A 21,236-nucleotide genomic window follows, 5' to 3' on the forward strand; every position below is an offset into this window, starting at 1 on the left:
ACTGCTATGACATCAGGCTGTAAAGAAAGTACATTAAAACATCAAAACATGCAGCTACATGTGATTCCTCAGTGACATATTTTTTTGTTCAGTAATTCCCAAAAATGTCAACAAAATAGGCTCAAAATAAATTAAAAAAAAGATTTTACTTTAAGTGTTCAACAATGTATGACAGTCAGTTGATGTTACACGATCTGTGAGAAGATTACACTCAGTTGTCATCGAAAAAAGTCACAAAGGTTTCAGAAGCGACGAAGCTTCAGCTGAATGCTTTGTTCAAGAAGAATTTAGCTTGTGGTTTCTTCAGTGCTGTATGTGGTAAACAAGTCACTGTCACAAAAAAACTGTAACTGATCACGTAGCTGTAACTGAACTTTGTACGCACTTATTTTTGTTTTTGACTGATGTTGATGTTATGATGCTGGCATTACTTCATTCTGAAGTGAAGTAAAATGGATCCTTGCTTCATAGATATTATATTATATATATATATTATTATAATTAATTTTCAGGAAGAGCTGAATGGCCTTAGATTTATTAAATGTGCAACTATTTACCATATTTTATATATTTTTGTTATGCGTGAGCTTATGCCTGCTATTCATTTCCTGTGTTGAACAGTTGGCTACAAAATCTTCACAAATCATCTTCTGCAGCTCTTTACAATAACAAAAGTTCCAGTATGGTGTCTACTGCTTCCCTCACCACTCAGAGATTTAAACCAGGTTATATAATCCAACACAAACACACTGGATTTATTATCACTCTACTTCAGAGAGGGATTTTGGCATGGGATATTTCAATCATCATCATTATCATTGAGGTTAATCAGAGAAGACACAATGAAATTAGAGTAGAAGATATTTTCATACGGGGCCAAAACTGATGTTTCAGTCAAAACTATCATGTCCTTCCAAAATAATGGAAAATTACATCCAAATCTAAAGATTTTAATACATCTTATTGTGTTTAAATGCATTTAGAAGAAAATTATCTGCAGGAAAAAGTCATATTTTACCATAATATTTTAACTACTGGAGATGCGCTACCTCTCAAAGGAAAATAAAGAAAAATAAAATGTTAGGAAATTTAAATGAATTTCACTTGCACCTTTCTGCAAAAACTATCCAAATCCAGTCCAAAGTCCCAAAGTCAAACTACAAATGGCTGCAATACAGTAAACATTTACAATACATGGTGGTGCTGTAAATGATGATAAATGATGTAAATTTCTTTTCTATTTCTATCTAGTCTCCTGTAACATATAATGATTAATGGCAGATGTAAAATAATAATACTTTTTTTATTGCATTTTATTGATAGCAATATATGTGTATTTATCATTGACTGTTACAGTAAAGAACAATTAAAGAAAAGAACCAGATTGTTTTCCTCAAACAGTGACAGTAACTATACTTTATCAGTCTTCCCTCATACAATAGGAAATATTATTACATCTATTGATTTCAAAGAAAGTAACATTGCGTATACTGTATATTCACTTCTCGACAATGATCAAGGAGTGCACAGACAATCATTTTGTGCAGTAATTACTCTAAATGTTAAGTAAAATCTATTTTAAGCTGCAAGAAGGAAGTAAAGAATATTCAAAAACAAGAAATGCTCTACAACAGCAGGTATTATAAAATGACAGTGTGCTTCTACAAATAGCAAGGACGTTTTTATAGTCATTAATACGAATTGATATCAATACCTTACACTCTTATTAAGCCTGAGATATGTTAAACATTTCGCTAAAACACTGGTGGAACAGATCAGTTACATAATGTATACACAAACTTAATTTATGGTTGAATGTAAAACAAACATTTTCTTGGATCGTTTGATATGGATATTAAATCCTCTAACAATCATGAGCTCTAACACTTGCTGTAGTGCCCTCAGTCGCTCACATTCTGCACTGCACTCTGGTCAAAAAAGACAAAGTCAATAAGATTTCACTGCTGCTTTTAAAAAAAAAGCTACCGAGACACGTAATTATATCAATAATCAAACCTATGATAATTGCCTGCAATCATTTAGTAATTAAAATGACAAATATAGTAAAATAAAGTTCTATACAGTTACACATGTATAAATATGTTTACGAATATGGTAAATACAGTATTTACCAATACCAAAGTTTCAAAGTGCTGTGTATAATCAGAGCTATGTTCACCTAAAAAATCCACTTAATAAAGATTCAAAGTGTGATTAACAAACATCCAACTACAGCATCCTCTTTGTACAATACAGCATATAACATCAGGTATGGGATTTTAGGAGCAAATCATCAATGGCCAAAATATAATATGATACAGTAACTATTACAGCATCATCACAACTATAACTTGTTTTAAGGCTGCAGAAGCAACCCAACAAACTCGATTTGTCTTCCTCCCCCAAAGAGATTTGGTTCCAAATGTGTAACATATAGTACGTAACTGAAACTTCTTTTAATCGGTATTTACACTCTCTACTCCTCTGATCAGTTGAAGTCTGCAGGGATAATAATTGCTCCTGCATTTCAAATATTTGAAGTATTGTTTCAATATGTTCAGCTGCCATCGGATGGCAGCACTGTGATATTATTGCAAACCGCAAATTAGGACTACTTTCAGATTACAGAATGGAAACACTGTTACAGCCCCACAGGCTGCTAAATAAAATCAGTATAATTACACACAAATACAGCATACTTGTGTCCATGATTGCACTCCATTCACATCTGGTTAGAAGTGATGTCTCCTCGACTTGAGAGAGTTTCTCCTCTTCCTCTTCCTGTGGCACTGTTCCCTCCTCTCTGGCCAGGGGAAACCACCCTCAGCAATCCTGTAAGCCTCATCGTACTCATCGCTGTCGGAGTCGGCGTCAGCCGCAGGAAAAACTCTGTCTGGGAAAATCTCTTTCAGCTTGGTGCTGAAAAACACCTCGAGGCTATGGCCTGCTTGAGCCACCTCAGAGTCAGGCTGTGGTCAGAGAGAGAGGGAAAGAGATATTACACTCAGGTCAGTGCTAGTGAAGTACTGACTGATTATATTTATCATTTAAACTAGGATTAATTGTGATTATGAGACAAATTGTACATGCAATACACACAGGATATCAGCTTTTAACTTACATAATTGAACTTTGCACAGTTGCGGAACATGAGATAGACATCAGCAACAAACTGGTCTGTTGAGTTATAATGTCGGGTATTCTTCTTGTTGAGTTTGGCCCTGATCACAGACAGGTCCATAGGCCTCTTAATGATCTGGTAGTAATGACGAGCCTGCATGAAGAAGTAGTGACATTTAAGAAGAATCCACGCAGGCACTTAAGTTCACTGTAATTACCTCATAACTCTTTCTGCGTTCAAACTGCATTAAATAAATGTTCCATAGATTGCATTATGTATTATGTGAAAGATAGGACTCCACCTATGTGCAGTATACTCGCTTGAACGACAACACACACACTTTTAATAGTCTTAGATTAACTACAGCTGCAATTTTAACTGCACTTGACTAAGGAGGAGGTAACCTAAGGTAAATATTAAAAGTACCCTGTGGAGTGTTCGACCTTAGCACCACTATCGTGCAATGTTTGCATGAGTGTGTCCCCTTTTGTTTGGGTCTAGAGCACTCTCACAAGAATGCACACGCAGAGATGATACACGCATTTCTGCCAATAGTTTAAAGCTGATCGAAAGTTGGTGGTGCAATGCACCACCAAAGAAGTTCACCTTTGCACATTTTTAATGAGGAAGGAAATGCGTTTAACATGTGTTCGTCAGGTCTCTACACTCATTGTGTGCTGGTGACAAAAACTGAATGTGAAAAAGAAACTCCACAGGGTACCTTTAAGCCCCCAAACCTTGAGCAATCAAATTGTGTTTATGTAGGCTGAGACATGAGGAAAACATGATGCTACTGTGTTCTTGTTTTAATTATATTTAAAAGTAAATGAGATTGTAAAAATGAGTTGGCCTTTACTGTACACTCACAAGTGGACTGACAGGCTCGTGGAAAGGTGCACTCAGGATGTTACTGAGGATCAGAAGAGTCAGCCGCTCACATTTCTACAAACAGTCAACCAAACATGAAAGGAAATTGTTAGAAATGCAGAAAAAGCAACCGCTATCAATATTATTAATGCAGCTAATGAAATGACATACTCTCTGGTCACATGCAGGCAGTCCGTGGGCCAGTGTGTGTTCTCCAGATGTTCTCTCGTTCTCACAGTCATACTCAACCTCTGGCTGCACAACGTCTCTGCACAGGCTGCACACCCAGTCGCCTCTAAACAGGAAGGAAGAAACGGCATCAGGTTAATAATAAAAGCAGGGTGATGTAGAGCGTACTGTATAGATTTCAAGTTACATGATAAGAAGCTTACGAGGGGAAGCTTAGCAGGGACGGGATATGGCAAGACAGATGAAAGACTTTAGGACAGCGGTCACAGCACAGCAGGTCCCCTCCAATCAAACACACAGCACAGAAGTCCTCACTCTCTATCTCTGCATTGTCCTGGTCAGGCTGGACTTCCTCTGTGCCTCTTTGAGCGACAGGGTTTGCAATCAGAAGCGGCCTCTGACTGGGACCAATGTGGGAATCCTCTTCCAGGTCAGAGCGAAGGGGTTGTGGGTCGTCAGTCGTCAGTTCAGGTTCGGATTCGACATCAAGCTCAGACTCCACAGAGCCCTGAGAGTCTGGAGGCTGATCGGACACAACGTCAGAATCAGTCTGAAAACTGGGATCATAGTCAGGCTGGACGTCTGACTCCGTTTCAGCATCGCCTGATTCTGCATCAGCGTCCAGCCCATGGCCGTCCTCTGATCCTGCTCCTGCATCTGATTCTGGGTCTGCCTCATATTCAAGACTTGGCTCTGATTCCCCCCTTTCACCGCAGAGCCCCATTTCTCCTGCAGCCACTGATTTCTCCTTAGCCAGACAGTCAAGTTCAGTCTCAGATGACAACTCTGCATTTGGGTCAGAATCTGGTGACGCATCTGAGTCTAGCTGAGCGTCTGCATCAGCCCAAGAAACAACTACATCTTCTTCTGAGACTGACCTGGGATCAGAGTCAGAGTCCAGATCCAGTGCAGAGTAACTCTGTGGCACATATTTAGGGTCAGCAGACGACATCATTGGTGCTTTATGAAAACTGATTCTCCCTCGGCTGTCAAACTCACTGGCGGTGGAGTGTGTGGTAGACTGATTACTGTGCTGATGCTCTGCATATGGTGGTGCTGTGAGTGAGCGGGTGGTCCTCGTGGTCTCTGAGCCTCTAGCTATCCCCTATGTTTACAAGACAGAAGAGAAGGGAAGGGAAGAGATGCCTTACACCGTGTCACCAAAACCCTCTCTTTTTTTGATATCTCACTAGGTTCCCAAATGTTAAACGAAACACAAGCAGATATACAAGAAGCCTGAACAGAATACAGTGAAACAAATATTTCTGAGTAAGCAAGTACTTGCCTTGACAGTTTTTAATATTTGCTATGGACATTTTGGTATAAATGGAGGCTCAAAACTCAACCTTATACATGACTTGTCACTTAGAGCACATTTAGGTATGGATGAAAATACACTTGTTTACTTCAAAAACTGTATTCTGTAATGTTTTTCTGCTGTCAAATCATAAAACATAGTAGACAGAGTTAATAAGTAACAATCTATTACTATATTATGTTCATTTATCATATAAAAACAATGACTATGGCCTATAAAAAAGGTGCTGTTTTTATAGCCTCACAACTTTGCTCTACTTTATGCAGAGATGTGAGACATACTTCAGGCGTTTTCTGCTGTGGAAGAGTTTCACTCCTCTCTGTAGCAGGTAAAGGGTCACTCTGCCGTCGTCCAGGTGGGGGGAGTTGAGACACAAGTATTTTGAGACGCTCTAAGCAAATCACTGGAACCCTGGGCATTCCTGGGTCCTTCTGAACATCTTTGTTACTATAGAGGCAAACAGAATGAATGATGTGAACTATACTTTATTTTAATGATTTGTTCATGGACAGATGTTTGACTATAACACACCTGTTGAGACTGTTTCTTGACATGCATTTCTCCTTGGCCTCAGTCTCTTCATTTACATAAGTGAAAGAATGATCTAAAAAAAGAGGAAAAGAAAAATAGTGAGCATGTTTCACAAACTATAAACAATAATCGCATAGTAAAGTAGTATTTTCCAGCACCTGGCTCAGTCTTGTAGGACAGTATAGGAGAACGGTGGCCTGTGGAGGGCACCGTATCAGACGAAGTTTCCTTGACAACGCAAAGCACCCCATCTGAAGCTCTCCTCTGTCTGGGATCCATACTGGTATACTGAGGATAAAACAAACGTTATGTAAAACTTGCATTTCCAAGTCACAAACCTCCACATCACAAGAAAAACAGTGTTATTAGTAAGTTAATCCTGATGCTTTTATTAAGGTTTTAGAGATTTAGAGTTTTTTGTAAAAATACCACACATTCCTTGTCAAAACAAGGCGCTTACTTTATCCACATGCAACTCAACCGGCAACAGACCAGTCAATAATTGTGTAAAGAGCACACCACAACGATGATCACCTCTATCTATTTGATGAACTTCACTTCATCCTCCGGTGTGATTATATTCTAATGCAGGGTTACCTTATTTGCAGCTCCTGCCTCTAGGCTGTGAGTGCATCCTGTCGGCCTTTCAGAGTAAGGGCTGGTGGATGGGGCTGCCAGTTCTGCAGGGATGCTCTGGGAGCGTCTCTTCCTCCTCGTGCACACTAAACTCGGGTTGAGCCTGCTGCTCTGCACATCAGATGCACACATGAGGGCTGTCACCGACACCTCCAGGGATGTGGATCTCTGTCAGAAAACACAACGAACAAAACTGAGCAGGGCTTCAAGCTGCATTGCATGCACAGACGCCCTTGTTTATGCCATTAACAACAGAAAGAGAAAGAGAGAAAGGCAGCGGGATGTGTGCAACAAAAACAACCTTGAGTGTCACACAAGCACACACACATATACACTCTCACTAAATGAACAAAAACATCATTCAGAGCCTATTCTGGGACTAATTCAAAACAACTCAATCCTTACAAACATGGAAAACGTCCCACACAACTGCATATATTACTGTTATCATACAAGCAATGAAAGGTTTGGTTACAACCCCAATTATCATATGTAAATTCACAATCAGGGTGCAGTGTGGCACCTTTGATTAAACCACAACCGTAAATCACTTTTACCACTCTCTTTCTCTCTCTCACACTTTCTTGTATCACAATTTGACAAATGCAAGTGTCCCGAAAAGCTCCTTTAAACTTCTCTGCTGTGTCTTCAGCTAATGTAAGCAGGAGGGCTGACAAATCATTTAACAGCAGGTTTTTTTTTAACACATTCCCCTATACACTTGTTTTTTTTCTAGTGTACCATCATAAATATTCAGGCCAGGCTGCCACCAAGCATGTGCTCCTAAGTATCATGCGATTAAAACACTTACCTGATCCCTGCCCCTTGGGAGAGGTACGCAGGATTCAGACTGTGGAGGAAAATAGACTATAATCCTTCTCTCTAGAACGATGGGGGTGTGTAGGAATTTATCTCAGAGTGCATACCAGAACTGAAATCAAACTGGCAGCTCCCTCTATTCCCTTTGTGACTCATTAATGACAGGTTAAGTACATAAATGACTGCGCCCAAGTGGTTTTATGTCGTTTTCAGATGCTGTGGCTTGAAAAATGCAAATATAATACATCTACAATATATCTTTGTGTTTGTGCTGTACGGGTGCACCCTGGGAAATTTTTCGAGAGGTTATTATGCGGCTGCTCAAACCTCTGGCATCAAGGGTGATTATGATGAACAGCGTTCTCCTGGTTTTGGGATGCATTGCTATGAACAGCTCAGCTTTAATTGTCAGAGCAGCTCTTTGTTTTCCCATCATCCTTTCTTCATAAAAGTAGGAGCACATTTCTGTTGCACCATCTGTTTTCAGGCTAGCTGTCAACTGTGGGAAGTGATCATTCTGGCATTAAAATAAAAGTGCTCCTTTAGTTTCTGTTGTATTAATTAAAACTGAGTCCTGCTTCGAATCCAGCAACCCTTAAACTTCAACATTTCAAAAATAACCAGTTACCATATGTAAAACATTTTCTTACTGGCTTTTACTTACATATCATAACATTTTTGAATCTGGCTTTGTTGCCTTTGTTTTTTTGTTCTTTGTGTTTGTCTGAGCAAGTGTTTGAACACCTGTGTTTTAGAGGAAATAGGCCTAACTCTGACCAATAGATTGTGGTTTTTGAGATGGGTGTATAAACAGCGTTGTGTGGTTCACCATCTCATGAGTTATGAGTTGGGTTTGTTTGAGGACATAGAAACGTTGCAGAACCACGTGTGAAAAAGAAAAAAAAGAAAATTGAGGTGCACAAAATCCCACCGCATGCCTTGCTTTGATCTCACAGTGACTGTAAACAAATTAAAAAAAAATTTAATATACATATACATATTTTAACATATTTTTCAAATAATGATGTTCGCATCAATGTTTCTTTTACTACAAAGTTATCCCTTATTTATTTTTACAAAATATGTTTTGTATTATATCATATGTAATACTTATGCATCAAATGTAATGTATGAAATTTAAGATAGATTTGCTGCAAAATTAGGCTGAACTTGTGCATAAGTGCACCTAAATTGATACATGAAGATTGAAGAAGCGTATGAAGAAACTCCCATAGTTATAACCGCTAATTGCTTATGCACAATGCTGATGCTTAGTTACTAAAGCTTATTTTTAATTTGTGCATGTGACACTGTATGTGTTACTTTATGGTCAAGTGAGTAATGTACTTAGTATTGTGTGACACAAATAAAAAACCTACAGAAGAGCTACTGAGAGGATCTTGTGGTGAGATTAACTGCCAACTGCTGTTTACAAAGTCAAGAATTAACTTTCAATACACTTTTGTTTGTGTTTCTGGTTTTAGTTATTGATTATAATGACTGATTTACCAGCAGAGTTTACTGTTGTTTCAGTGCACATCTTTGCTAAAACTTTTTAACAATCAAATTAGAGGGTCTATTGTTTTTTTTTTAATGCTCTCACCCTGCCATCTCTGTGGTCTCTGAGCATTAGTGCAGGCCTGTTCCTCTGCTGCTCTTGTCTCAGCTCTGCTGCAGGAGGAATATGGAGCTGCTGATGCTGCTGTTGAATGGGACTCTGCTCTCTCCTGCCCCGCTGCAGGTCTTCATCTAGCAGCTCTCTGCTTTCAGCCCCCGCCGTTTGTCCACGAGCCTCCACTCTGCGTCTCTCCTCCCAGTTCTCTTCAGTCATCACATCTCTGTCCACAGCTATGCGGCTGAGATCCTGCTGCAGAGCTGTGCTGGTTGACAGCTTCCCCTGACACTGGCCTGGCCTGCTACGGTCTGCACTTGCCTGAGCCTGGCCGTCCGAAAGAACGTCTCTCTGGTGTTGGTGATAGGGATATGATTTTGTTTGAGTGTGAGAGGCAGTTGCTTTTGTTTGGGATGTAGATCCTCGGCTGCAGTTGAGCTGGATGGTTGGGATAGGTGATGAAGTGGGAGGACACTGCGAAGAGCTGTCAGCGTCCCAGCACCTCTGGAGCTGCTGGCCCTGGTGCAAGGAGGCAGGCTGAACACAGCTGGAGTTATACAGTGTGGCTTCCAGCTGGCTTTTGTCCAGACTGGACAGATCTGGCTGAGAGGGAATGCCGTGCAGGCAACACATCTGGGGCTCACAGCAGGCCTGGTACCCACAACCAGGATCTCGTCCTCTGTGACAGACAGGCGGCAGAGCCAAGCAGGTGATGGGCTGAGGCCTGAGAATACTGGAGCAGGCCATCCCCTGAGGATAAGTGCAGTTCCCCCCTTCAACGGTCAGCTGGCCTGCAGAGCAACAAGAGTCACATTAAGAGCTCAGTTGTCATTAATAATATATTATATGTACATAGTAGCAGGGGTTAAATTGGTCTGGGGCTGTCTGAGACTCATAGACACAAAGATTCTACACAAAGAACGCTCTTTTATGTAATCAGACAAACACCCACCCACCACTCTTTGGGTCGCTTGAGCAGCCCATTACAGAATACAAAAACAAGAGCGAGAGAGATGTGACGTCAGCCCACTTTGATCATGCACCAGCTCAGACCCTCCCCCCCATTAGGGCTCCATTAGACAAAGAGGGAGTAACTGTGGGTTAACTGTGGATCAGACTTTAACACACACATGCACCCATGGCAACCCTAGTAGTATATTACAAACAAATTCACTAAACCCATTTAAAAAACCTAGCAAATTCCCTAAAATTATTCCAATATATTAACATTTTTATTGAGTTTCATTTTACCTAAAGAGGAAATCTGCTTCGTCCAGTAACTGGCATCCCAGTTGAATTTGATCTTGACAGGACTCCAAGAGTCTGAGTGGAGTGACGAATCAAGCAGTTGCTGCATCTGAAGTGAAATCTGAAAGAAGAATATATATTCTGTAAAGGAAAACACAACGCATTTTGATTTCCATAATGAATGTACAACAGGTAAAGCAGAGGTGTGCACAAAGGACACCTGCACCTAATGCTGAATGGACTATAAGCTGCTGGAAATCAAATGCCAATAACACAAATGTCCCACACTGTGTTTCAGAGGAATGTTACCCTCCTACACTAAGCAAGATCTCATTAAGACTCCTAGTATTGAACTATACTAACCTGAAGGACCTTTACTGCATGAGACCAAGAGAGGAAATGTCCTGGCAAAAGTATTCTGGGTTCACCACCAATGAATTATAATAATAATAATAATATTTTTGCGCTTCCACAAAGTTCCAGGTATGAAAAGATATTTACAAAATAAAAGTTATGGCAAGTTTTTGTCTTGTATATGGGGTCAAGCTCTAAAAACACTGGAACTACATGTCCACTCATACAGCTTTTGTTAAACCTTGCCTGCCTGGTAAATGCCTGCATCTTTCAAACTGCATCCTCACAGTTTATAACACAGGCTTTCTGCTTTCTGTAATTTGTAGTTACTGTAACTATTAACTGTACCAGGACATTGTTCAACAATTTTCACATGCACTAGCACCTTCTGTGACTGACTCATATATATATACATATCTACAGTATAATCAGTTCCCCTTTAAATTTAAAGAGGAAGTTTCAAAATAAAAAAATCAAACTTGTTCTGCTTTCTCACAGAAATTAATTACTTCCTCCTTATAGGACTGTGTATGTGTGTATGTTGACCGTCATGTCAGCATACCAGAGCCCTGCTGAAGAGCACCGGGCCTCTGCAGTGGTGGGTCGTAGCCCAGGTGATGAACTTCTGAACATGGTCCAGCTGGCCACATATCTCTATTGCCCCCTGCAGCTGGTCCTCCAGACGTTGCTGGAAGTCTTCTGAGATTTTCTGCAAAGAAAACCATAAAAAATGCATCCAGTTACATGTAATTACTGGTACACAGAGAGTCATTGCTGGCCTGTGGGCTATTTTTTTTGACAGATGTAGTTCCTGAGGAGTTGGCTTAAGCAGCTTTGACAAATTATTATTGGTTCTCGTTTGCTTGCTTTCAGAACTGATTACATCATGGCAGTTACCGATTCCTTGCATGTAGATTCACGGCTGGCTGAACGATAAGAAGGAAAGAAAAAGAGAGAAAGTAATTACCTCCAGTTGCTCTATTAATAGGTTGGCTCGTTTGTTAAGCTCGTTCATCATAATCATCTTTGCCATTTTAATCTGGTTCTCTGCCTTCCTGTGTGCAATCTTTACTCCATGCAATCTACAAAGACAGAAAGGAGAAAATAAATGCCTCAGTCCTAGCAGAAAAATCCCAAATGCAGAAGAAGAAAGCAGGCATTAATTTATGCATTAGATTGCTATATTTCATTCTGTTCAATTATTGACCATTTGTGGCAGAAGTTGCTTAGACTTGCTCAGACTATGATTATGACTAACCAACCTGTCTTCGATCTGTTTAGCATTGTTCTCCACTGCAGACCTCCTCTCTTCCACCTGCATCATCAGGCTCTCAAACAGCCACTGCTGATCCTGTAGGGCCTTCCCGATCTGCACCACCCTGAACAGATGAGAGATCACAGCATTCACCAGACAGAAAGTTCACTAATTTATTCTTTGGGCATGAAAAACACCAGAATTAAATTTGTTTCCCCTGGGGGACAACACATTATGCTGGTGACCTTAGAGGCAGCTACTGTACCAAAACATCACAGAAAACAAAAGCGTATGAATACTTAATAGGTATTAGGCAGGCCAAGGATAGTGTATGCAGATACAGATGATAAAAGTGACAAGGCAGTTAAAGCGAGTTGATGCTCAGAGGAAGTTTTTAACCTGCGGTTAGCCCTTCTCTGCAGTGCCCTTGTGCTGTGCATCTGAGGACTGACCTGTGGTTTTTGTGGGAGGACAGGTGACAGCTGCTACAGCACAGAAGGTCACATGACTCACAAAACAGCTCCAAGGGCTCCTGTCTGTGAGAGTGGCACATGAGGAGGGAGCAAGGATACGACCCCGGGCCTAAAAGACAGACGGAGGAAGGAGGGAGGCAAGAGAGGGGAGAGAGGGGAGAGAGCATGAAGCATTAGCAACACTCAACAAGCAATTCACACCAACAGCTAGAGAAGGGCCATCAGTGTGTGCGTGAGTCTAGAAAGAATTTGGAGAGAACAAACACTAACAATAACTCACAGGGAGTTTAAATAATAATCAAATAATCAGAAAAGCAAAGTTAAATTAAAAATAAATTATTTTGACATGAACTTTGTTTAAGCTTCCTTGTAGATGCTTGAAATGCATGCAGCATTTTACACCTAGGACAGGTTTCTTGTTGATGAGTCATTCATATTTATCACTTCTATCACAGTGTTAAACTGATATGAACTGAACTGTTTCCTTCTGCTGACTGATGGTTTGAATGTATTGGACTATAAGAAAAAGTCCAGCACATATCCCCCGAAAAACAACAACTTGTCATACGGACTAAACATACACAATATAACATGTTAATTGGTGAGCTTTAGAGGTGTGGGTAGGCAGATATTGTTGCTGTTGGACAGAGCCTGGCTACCTGTTTCCCCCTGTTTCCAGTCTTTATGCTAAGCTAAGCTAACTGGCTGCTGACACTTTTACTGTAAAGATGCAAGAGTGATATCAATTTTCTTATCTAGCACTCAGCTATAACGGAAATGAGCTAATTTTTTAAGAAGGTGCAGCTATTCACCTGCGGTTTGGGTGTGGTTTGCCTAATTTTAATTTAATCAGACCTTTGCAATGAATTGGGCATAAAGTTTTCCAGGATTTATTGTATTGTTGGACTGCCCAACCTTTCTGAAGATGAGTAGGTTAAAGTTGTATATTCTGCCGTATATTGTACCAGGATTATATCTTCTTGTTAACAATGACCTCACTAAGTCATTAAACTTATAATTTGTTTATATTTATGTCCTTTTTCATGACATAGGCAACTTTTAATTGTGATTTTCATAGCAGCGAGCGGTTAAATTGGCATGCACGTGTACATAATACAATTGTGGGAAATAGGTTGCAACTTGAGGTTGCAATGGGACTATGTCAAAGTGTGTGTGTGAGTGACAAAGATGTAAGTGAACACTATTTCAATGCTCTCCAAACAGCCTTTGATGCACCAACAGCCACAAACACACATACCAATGCTCACTCAAAAATCTCTCTCACACATTTCTAAATAGGTCACTGTAGAAACTGTTGGCCCACAGAACGTCTATCTAACAATAGGTGGATAAGGCTAATGAACGCAGCCCTACTGCTCTCTGCTGGCCGGCTCACCTCAGCCAACCCCCCCTCCTGCCTGCACATCTTCACAGATCTCTGTGGTAGAGAGCTGAGCATCACCCCATGTGCATCAACCCGATCTGACTGACCACATCCTGTCTGTCAGCGCAGTCACACAGTTTTTCTCACAAGTACACAAACCAAACAGTAAGACTCCCACATCACAATAAAGGTGTAGGACGCACTGGTTATGATTTGACAAGCCGTGCAATGCAGACCTGCAAACGCAGCTGGGAACAAAGCTGCCAGGCATACTTGAGGGTCTTTAAATAGCAACACACTAATATTAGCCAAAATGAAATCATCCGAGCACTTTAGAATCTGGGCCATGTGTTAAAGAGAGGTGTAATAAAACACAAGGATCTCCAGGAACTATGATCAACCATCGCCACTGGCATGCATTATTCATTGCAATGGTTCCTACTGAGACGTGATTAACAAACAGAGCACAAGAGGCAAAACAAAGAAGAGGCAGAGATTGTGTAGCCCCTACTAATAATCTTTCATACTGCCCTGGAAAATGGAGGTAACAAAGTCTTGAAACATGGAAAATATCTTGCCTTGTCCAGTTGGAGGCAGGGAGGTGGAGCCTCTCTGGTGCAGGTCAGGACGCTGGGTGGCACTGGGCCTCTGTTGTTGGTGCAGATCTATGTATTTGGAATTGGTAGGGGCTCGCTGATGCTGATGCACATCTGTGCACTGGTAACACAACCACTTGTTGCAGAGTGTACACAGGCTCTGTGCAAGTGTGGGCTCTGAGCACTCTGAGCAGCTCTGGATAGGCACACAAAGAAAGCCCTCCTTGTGTTTAAAATATACATTCAACACACTTACTCACACATACCCAGGCCAGTGTGATAAAGAGACGAGGTTGCATATGTCAGAGACGTTTGCTACTTTACTTTGGGCTAAATCACACTTTCGAGAGTTGCTATCTGTTCTCTTGCTTGCAAATGTCTGAGATACTTTCAGAAGAATATGAGTGAAACTAAACACTAGCAAAATCATTTAAACTCTGTTTTAATTTTAAGCATTTAAACATTATGATGTATGTAAACATTACATGAAAGACATGACATTTGTTAAAATAAGGCATGTTTTTCAGAAAACATGCTAAAAGTCCCTTGTGTTGACATCTGATTTTGTTTCAGATGTGAGCAAATAAAAGAGTATGAAAACTGTCAACAGAAATCTGATGATGCACAGTACAGCTTTTTTCACCTAAGTAATACTTTATTAATTCCTGTAGGGAAACTCATACTCTGACTCTTCCTAACAGTTTAGTAGCAGTAAACAGTGCCTCAGTACTTGTCCAAAAACCAATAGAAGGTGTATATATCTGTCATATATATATATATATATATATATATATATTAGGGTGAGAAGAGAACAACATGAACATTGGAAGCGTGCCAAGTCTACACAGAAAGGCCCACAATGCCCTAAAGGAATTTAATCACAGGATCAACAGTGTAAACTTCTGCACAAAAAGAAACAACCTCCTATGTCTAGCTGTGTCAAAAAAAAATAACTTGTTCAAATCAAGATAGAAAATAATGCTGAAACAAACAGCTTACCTTCTCCATTTCAGTGCTGTAAGAGTGGAGCTGTTGCCTTCTCAGCAGGAGGGAGAGGAGAGCAGAGCAGAGCGAGCAGCCTGACGCCTCAGCAGCAGAAACACTGAGGCTTCTACCTGAGGCAGGAAGCAGTGCGCACCGAGAGGTGGCCCCAGAGGAGACGGCTTACATGACAGCCTCACTGTGCTCTCTCCTCCCCCAGTTCATCCATGTGTAGGACCCAAGCTTCACTGCAGCGGAGGAGAGGAGTGTCACATTCAAATTCATCCCCTGTTCGCTAGTGCAGCCACCAAAAAAGAGAGAAAATCTAATCCTTTTTCTTAAATAAGCCTGTGCATAATAATTGGGAATTAGGGAGATAAGATAATTATTTTTTTTGTAGGGCAAAATATCCCCGGAAGCGCTTTCCAAAATGGAGGAAGGAAGACCAAGTGACCTACAATGAAGGAGGAAATAAATTGTACTGTAAGCAACTTTTTAGCTCTTTGGAGCAGGCAGCATGAGGCAGGATTAGGTGATGTTGTCAGGTTGTGTCGGGCTATGTCGGGCTGGGCTAGGGTGGATCGGTTGTGGCCTTCTTCCCTTTGTCAGCACAAGGAGGGGACAGATCCCAGGGGAGCTATACGCTAACGTAGTACACCAAAACCGGGTCAGGCTCTGAAAAGCTCCAGATGGGACTAGGATACACTCCTGCAATTCCCTTTAACTCTGTGAAATCAATTAAGATTTTAACTCAGCTTATCAAAGAAAATGAACTGCACACACTGTAAGAGCAAAGGAAATTCAGACATAGAAGGGACAATTCTCTGACAGTATATCTGCATAAGAAACAGTTACACGACTATATGAAAGTTGAAAAAGGGGAACTGGGGAACAGGGTGTTGTTGAAAGCAGTCTAAACTTAAAACAAACACTCATCATCAAATATAACCCAGCATCAAACCGCTGTCACATCTTGAGCTGTGAACAATTCTGCCTAACAACAACCCCTGCAGCCTGACCTACAAATCTGACAACTTTCTCATCCTTGGGTGCTTCGGTGGGGAGCTCAGAGCAATCCCATTCCCCATTGTGCGCCACAAAGACCCAATTTGAAACACAATTAGTCAGTCGTAGTACACCCTGCCTCTCGTTCACTTGGCTCTGTAGCATTTTCAAACTGTGTGCTTGCTTTCACGGCACCTTCACAGCATTTATCTTTCAAACTGAAACCTCCCGCCAGCTTCCCTGCCCTGCTAAGTAAAGCTGGCACTACATACGCATGCCATCTCTAGAGATGTCACTATAATAGAAACCTGTGCAGTGATCTCTCCCTTGAAAGCAACCCCCTATGTAACATCTATTAACACTGAAGTGATGAGATCACAGAGAAAGCAGGATTATCTTCAACTACTCTTAAGTTATTATGCCATTTTACTATTTCTGTCCTCATCTAACTCGCTCTCCGTCCTGAAAAGAAATCTATCAACAGGAGAGAAACATCTCCACATGCCTTTTGTTTATACAATGCAAATAAATCCTTAAATAACAACAACTGCATATAAAAAACTAACAAGACAACTTCAATAATTGGAGAACAACCCCTGTAGGAGTTCTCCCTGCTTAAAGGGCCAGTTTTCATTGCTGTACCTTCACACAGAAACAAGACTGTTAAGATATCTGCCACTTTGTGTTTATCTTTTCATCATGGGGTGCTTGAACTGCCAGAGCTGAGGGGATCTCACCACGCACCTCCTGTCAAACAGTTAAAGATGCTCCACAGCAGTTTTACTTTCTGTTTGTTGTGACATGTCTCATTATTTACTTTAAAGTGGCATGAATATGTCTTTGGCCACTAGGGGGTAGAAGAACTTCAAAAAAGCTGTCAGGCCCACAGGTCTGACATATTATTTTAAATAATATGGAAATAATCACTGTAAAATAAGATCCATAAAGCTGTGGAGTTGGGTAGTATTTCTCTACTGGTCCATGACTGTGGGAGATCCCTTTACATGTAGTCATTTAATACAATATTAATACAAATATTATACTGTTGATTAATGCAGCTTTAGGTTAAATATTTCATTTACTGCAGTAGATGCTAAATTACAATCTTAGTTTATTCAAAATCGTATCTGCAAAATCTTAAATATTTTATTGCAATTTGTGAGCCAGATTGCAACGTGCAATCTTCAACAAAACAACATGGTTACTGAGGACACTGATTGTTTTAAACAACCTGAAAACTAATTAAGGTGGGATTTAAAGGCTGATTCTGTCTTAAAGTATTACTTTGCATGAAATCTAAATTTAAGGAATTTAGTATTTCACCTAAAGAAAAGACTTTGAAACAGCATTTAAAGGTAGATTGACAGAATATGTCACTTCAATGGGCATGTATGTGTATATGTAATGTAAAGTCAGGCTTATTGTAGCGGCAACTCAAACATTTCATCAGTGGATTTCTTAAATCCTTGTTACGGCCCTGGTGCAGCCACAGTTCATGGGAATATTTAAGTATAACAAGTGAGTTCTATTTATAACATAAAAACAATTACTGATTTAGATAAAGAAAAACATCAATCACAAATATCAACACAATCATATTAAGCCTGCTTATACATTTTGTACTTTTCTTCTTGTAGTGAAGTTAGACAGGAGCTTTAAGGTCCCAATAAACATTAAAAACACAATCAACTAAGGTTTTATTGCAATTACCAAGATATGGTGTTAATCTCTCTGTGGCTTGGTGTTTAGCATACACTAGATATATCACTAGACAATAAATCCCTGCTTGAATGTTACATTGAAGTCATGTGGAAACTGCCATTAAGTACGAAAAGACCACTATAGTTCTGCTCACTGTCTACAGCTGTGGGAATTTGGGATTTGTAGTGATTTTCCTTATGGTGTGTTACACGTTTGGCTACCTGTTCCATCTGTTCATGAACGTATCAGTCTGACAGCACTTTATTAACGCGTCCTCGCTTAATAGCAACAACAGCACGTCAGTCAAACTGCAGAGGACCTGCCCCCGCATCCTCAGCCTGCTGCCTCTGCATCAGCAGCCTCACCTCCAGCGCATCACTGAGCGTGTTATTATTTTTTAGAAAGTGCGCATGAGATTACGCCCCAATCATGGCATCGTGGTGCAATCCACAACACAACAAGAGCCCGCACACACACAAAGTCAGCACACGGACTGTTCGGTGCACGGCGCATCCAGAAACTGCGTCTGTGTACACAAATTAATTCCGCTCGTTAAGTGCGCAGCTCATGCAAAGCATCCTGTCAGGTAAACATGAGCGTGTGTTGAGGGTGTCAGAGTGCTTCTTTTCAGCCCAGTGGAAACGAGACTGTCTGCCGAGCAGCTCAACTTCTGTCCCGACTGTCAATCATGTCAGGTGTGCTGTCTGTAAAGCCAGAGAGTGTGGCTTTTCTTTTTTTTTTACCTTGACCCGTGCGTCTCCGAGTGTCGGTCCCCCCCATCGGATGTCGCTCTTTAGACCGGCCAAAATTTTTGGAGATTCCAAGTCTCGCAGTTAATCGTGAGATTTTATTTTCATTCTCATGCAATACTTCTGACGTTTCTCAAAGCTGTAGTGTGACGAAAGTTTAAAATAATGGCAGGATGGTAACATCACCGCTGCCCCGGGGTGGAGGGAGTATCCAAATCCTTAATGTGAGTAACAATAACGACACCACCGTGTGAAAATATCCTCAAAATATATATAGTAATCATGCACAAATATTACCTATACTATTACTATTATACTATTATATTACTATTAAAATAGTACTTGAGTCATCAGAATAATGCACTGACATTTAAATATAGAAGCTATAAGATGAATATTTTATTTTACTGTTTGGTAAAGTTAGTATTTAAAGTAAAGTAGCCTCCGTCAAATTGTACTCAGGTACAATACCTGGGTAAATGTCACTTGTTAATGACACAGTTTTTATATAATAATCATTCACACTCATATTTCAATAGTGCCTTACATTATGAAAAAAAAAGCCTTCAAATTTTAAAGTGACATCAAATCACAGGAAATTTTAAACTGTTAAAAGTCTGTCACACAGTGGGGAAAGTATATTAAGTTATAGAATACCTCCTCTTAGGCATAATAAAGCAGTAGCAGTAAAACACACTCAAGTAACACTCACCTTTAGGTGTTAGTCCTCTTCATAGTGTTAAATTATTAATGCATTTACCTGCAAAAATCACTTAAAGTAGCAGTGTCACTGCCAAAAGCAGTTGAATTTAAATCCCTAATTTATAAAGCAACAATCATCGGATTAATGTAGTTTAGTAAAATCACAAAATCTGATTATAAAATATACAAAATGTAAATTAAATATTACTACATTCAAATGTGACACGACTAATTGTTTAATAAACCTTCCTACCCTACCCTACCAGAAAAGGGATGTGAAGTTGGTGTTCAGCTTAATCCTAAACAGAAAAACACATTTCTTCCGCATCAAATGTCACCTATAATTGCTATAAAGGACACCAGCAGAGGAAAAGTAATATGGCGGGTGGAATCAACAGTGAGCCTCTCAGTTAGGAGAGCTAATAACAGCATGGCAGTGACAGCCACCAGAGTGATGAGTACAGACGTAATAAGGTTACCAGCAGCATGTGGTAGCTGGTGCTAGACTAACTGTGCCTTTTGGGATCTTACCAGCTTCTCCTAATGCACAGCTTTGGGGGGGAAGCTGTCATTGAGTTGTCAGATGGAAAAAGAGGTGATTTTTATGTCCTCTGGCAATCTGCAAATTACATATTTATGTTTCCAAAAGTGATATGTCTGTATGGTTGTGAAGTATATGGGTATTGTTGTTATTTATATGATCGATACGACAAGACAGTTGTCACATTCGGTTTCATTTTGCAGTCTAGGTGTAAGAAAAATAAGAGCGAATGTATCATCAAAATCATAGATTGACCCCTGAACAAGGTGTGTATAAACTCAACATTGCACACTCGGGCATTTGAAGCATTTTAACTACAATTTTTTAATAAAAGATTGCAAAAGACTCTGAAGAGTTACACTCATTTTCTTCATTGTCTTGATGCATGTACAGTTTTCGAATAGGTTTTACACTCCTTAAACAGAGAAATACTGTCGTGAAAATAATGCAGAATGAGAACATATGAACTGTACATCTATGCCCATGTCAAGTCACATACACTCACACACTCTGATAACACTCTTTACAAGCACACCTGGACATCAGTGGTTACTCTACGGCTCACTCGCTGTGTACCGTCCTGCTATCACTATCTCATAAGGTACTATAAACATACACTGAAGAGTATCACAGCCAGCTTACAGTGAAATAATATGTACATGTTTACATAAAAAAGTTGACAAAAGTGAGAATCATTGTAATGCAGAGACTTGAGACATCAGGTCTTCAGGTTCTTGTATGACTGGATGATTTCCCCTCAGTTCTTTTTGTGAAGAAACTTCATTTTACTTCCTGAAAACAGTTAAAATAAATCCATTAAATCCATGTGAAATGCACATCTGTTGATATCCATTTCATCTCACTGACTGTAGATTGCACAAGTGTTTTGCTTTGGTTTGCACATTAGTGAGAACAGGCTGTGATTGACAGCAGCAGATGGATTGGAGACAAATGTCACATCAAGACTCTCTTCCTGATTAATGCAACAGTATCAAAGATTAGTTCTTTCTTTAATATTGTCTCATGAAGTTACATATTCTTTTTATATAATTGCTCTGTGAGGCACCTTGCAACTATTGTTTTAATCACTTCATAACTGATCCTCTGGGGATCCCTAAAACCCAAATTCCCATACCGGGAGTTGAACCCGGGCC

At 40.1% G+C, this 21,236-nt stretch overlaps 2 protein-coding genes and 1 non-coding gene across 4 annotated transcripts in view; all 3 read right to left on the reverse strand.

The window, feature by feature from the left end:
• Positions 1-1,286: 1,286 nt before the first annotated feature.
• Positions 1,287-18,894, reverse strand: trim66 (tripartite motif containing 66). The gene is made up of 18 exons (XM_035652547.1): positions 18,834-18,894; positions 15,403-15,632; positions 14,386-14,599; positions 12,403-12,532; positions 11,958-12,074; positions 11,663-11,777; positions 11,258-11,404; positions 10,345-10,462; positions 9,085-9,884; positions 6,624-6,830; positions 6,185-6,314; positions 6,027-6,099; positions 5,777-5,942; positions 4,381-5,282; positions 4,160-4,283; positions 3,989-4,063; positions 3,122-3,274; positions 1,287-2,969 (listed from the first exon to the last, which is right to left on the reverse strand). The coding sequence occupies exons 2-18, from the start codon at positions 15,409-15,411 to the stop codon at positions 2,733-2,735; spliced, it is 3,717 nt and encodes a 1,238-aa protein (XP_035508440.1). The 5' UTR covers positions 15,412-15,632; positions 18,834-18,894; the 3' UTR covers positions 1,287-2,732.
• A 1,886-nt stretch (positions 18,895-20,780) lies between these two features.
• dennd2b (DENN domain containing 2B) overlaps positions 20,781-21,236 on the reverse strand; it is a 45,985-nt gene continuing 45,529 nt past the window's right edge. For both annotated transcript variants that reach the window (XM_035651904.1, XM_035651903.1), the window contains exon 20: positions 20,781-20,874. In XM_035651904.1, coding sequence (XP_035507797.1) covers positions 20,840-20,874 — 35 coding nt within the window. In that variant the 3' untranslated portion in view covers positions 20,781-20,839. The remainder of the gene's footprint in view (positions 20,875-21,236) is intronic.
• trnae-uuc overlaps positions 21,209-21,236 on the reverse strand; it is an 84-nt gene continuing 56 nt past the window's right edge. The window contains exon 1 of the tRNA in view: positions 21,209-21,236. This exon is cut by the window's right edge and continues 56 nt beyond it. This is a non-coding gene — a tRNA (tRNA-Glu).

This window comes from Morone saxatilis, unplaced genomic scaffold, assembly GCF_004916995.1.
Source record: "Morone saxatilis isolate NCDOM2014 unplaced genomic scaffold, NCSU_SB_2.0 Contig11, whole genome shotgun sequence".
Lineage (NCBI taxonomy): Eukaryota > Metazoa > Chordata > Actinopteri > Moronidae > Morone > Morone saxatilis.

Excerpts from the sequence above, each read along its gene's own strand:
- trim66 (XM_035652547.1), bottom strand. Across the intron at positions 11,778-11,957 it reads GCTAAACAGATCGAAGACAG|ATTGCATGGAGTAAAGATTG; the intron begins GTTGGTTAGTCA and ends CTGTCTTTGTAG. Across the intron at positions 2,970-3,121 it reads ACTGTGCAAAGTTCAATTAT|CCTGACTCTGAGGTGGCTCA; the intron begins GTAAGTTAAAAG and ends CTCTGACCACAG.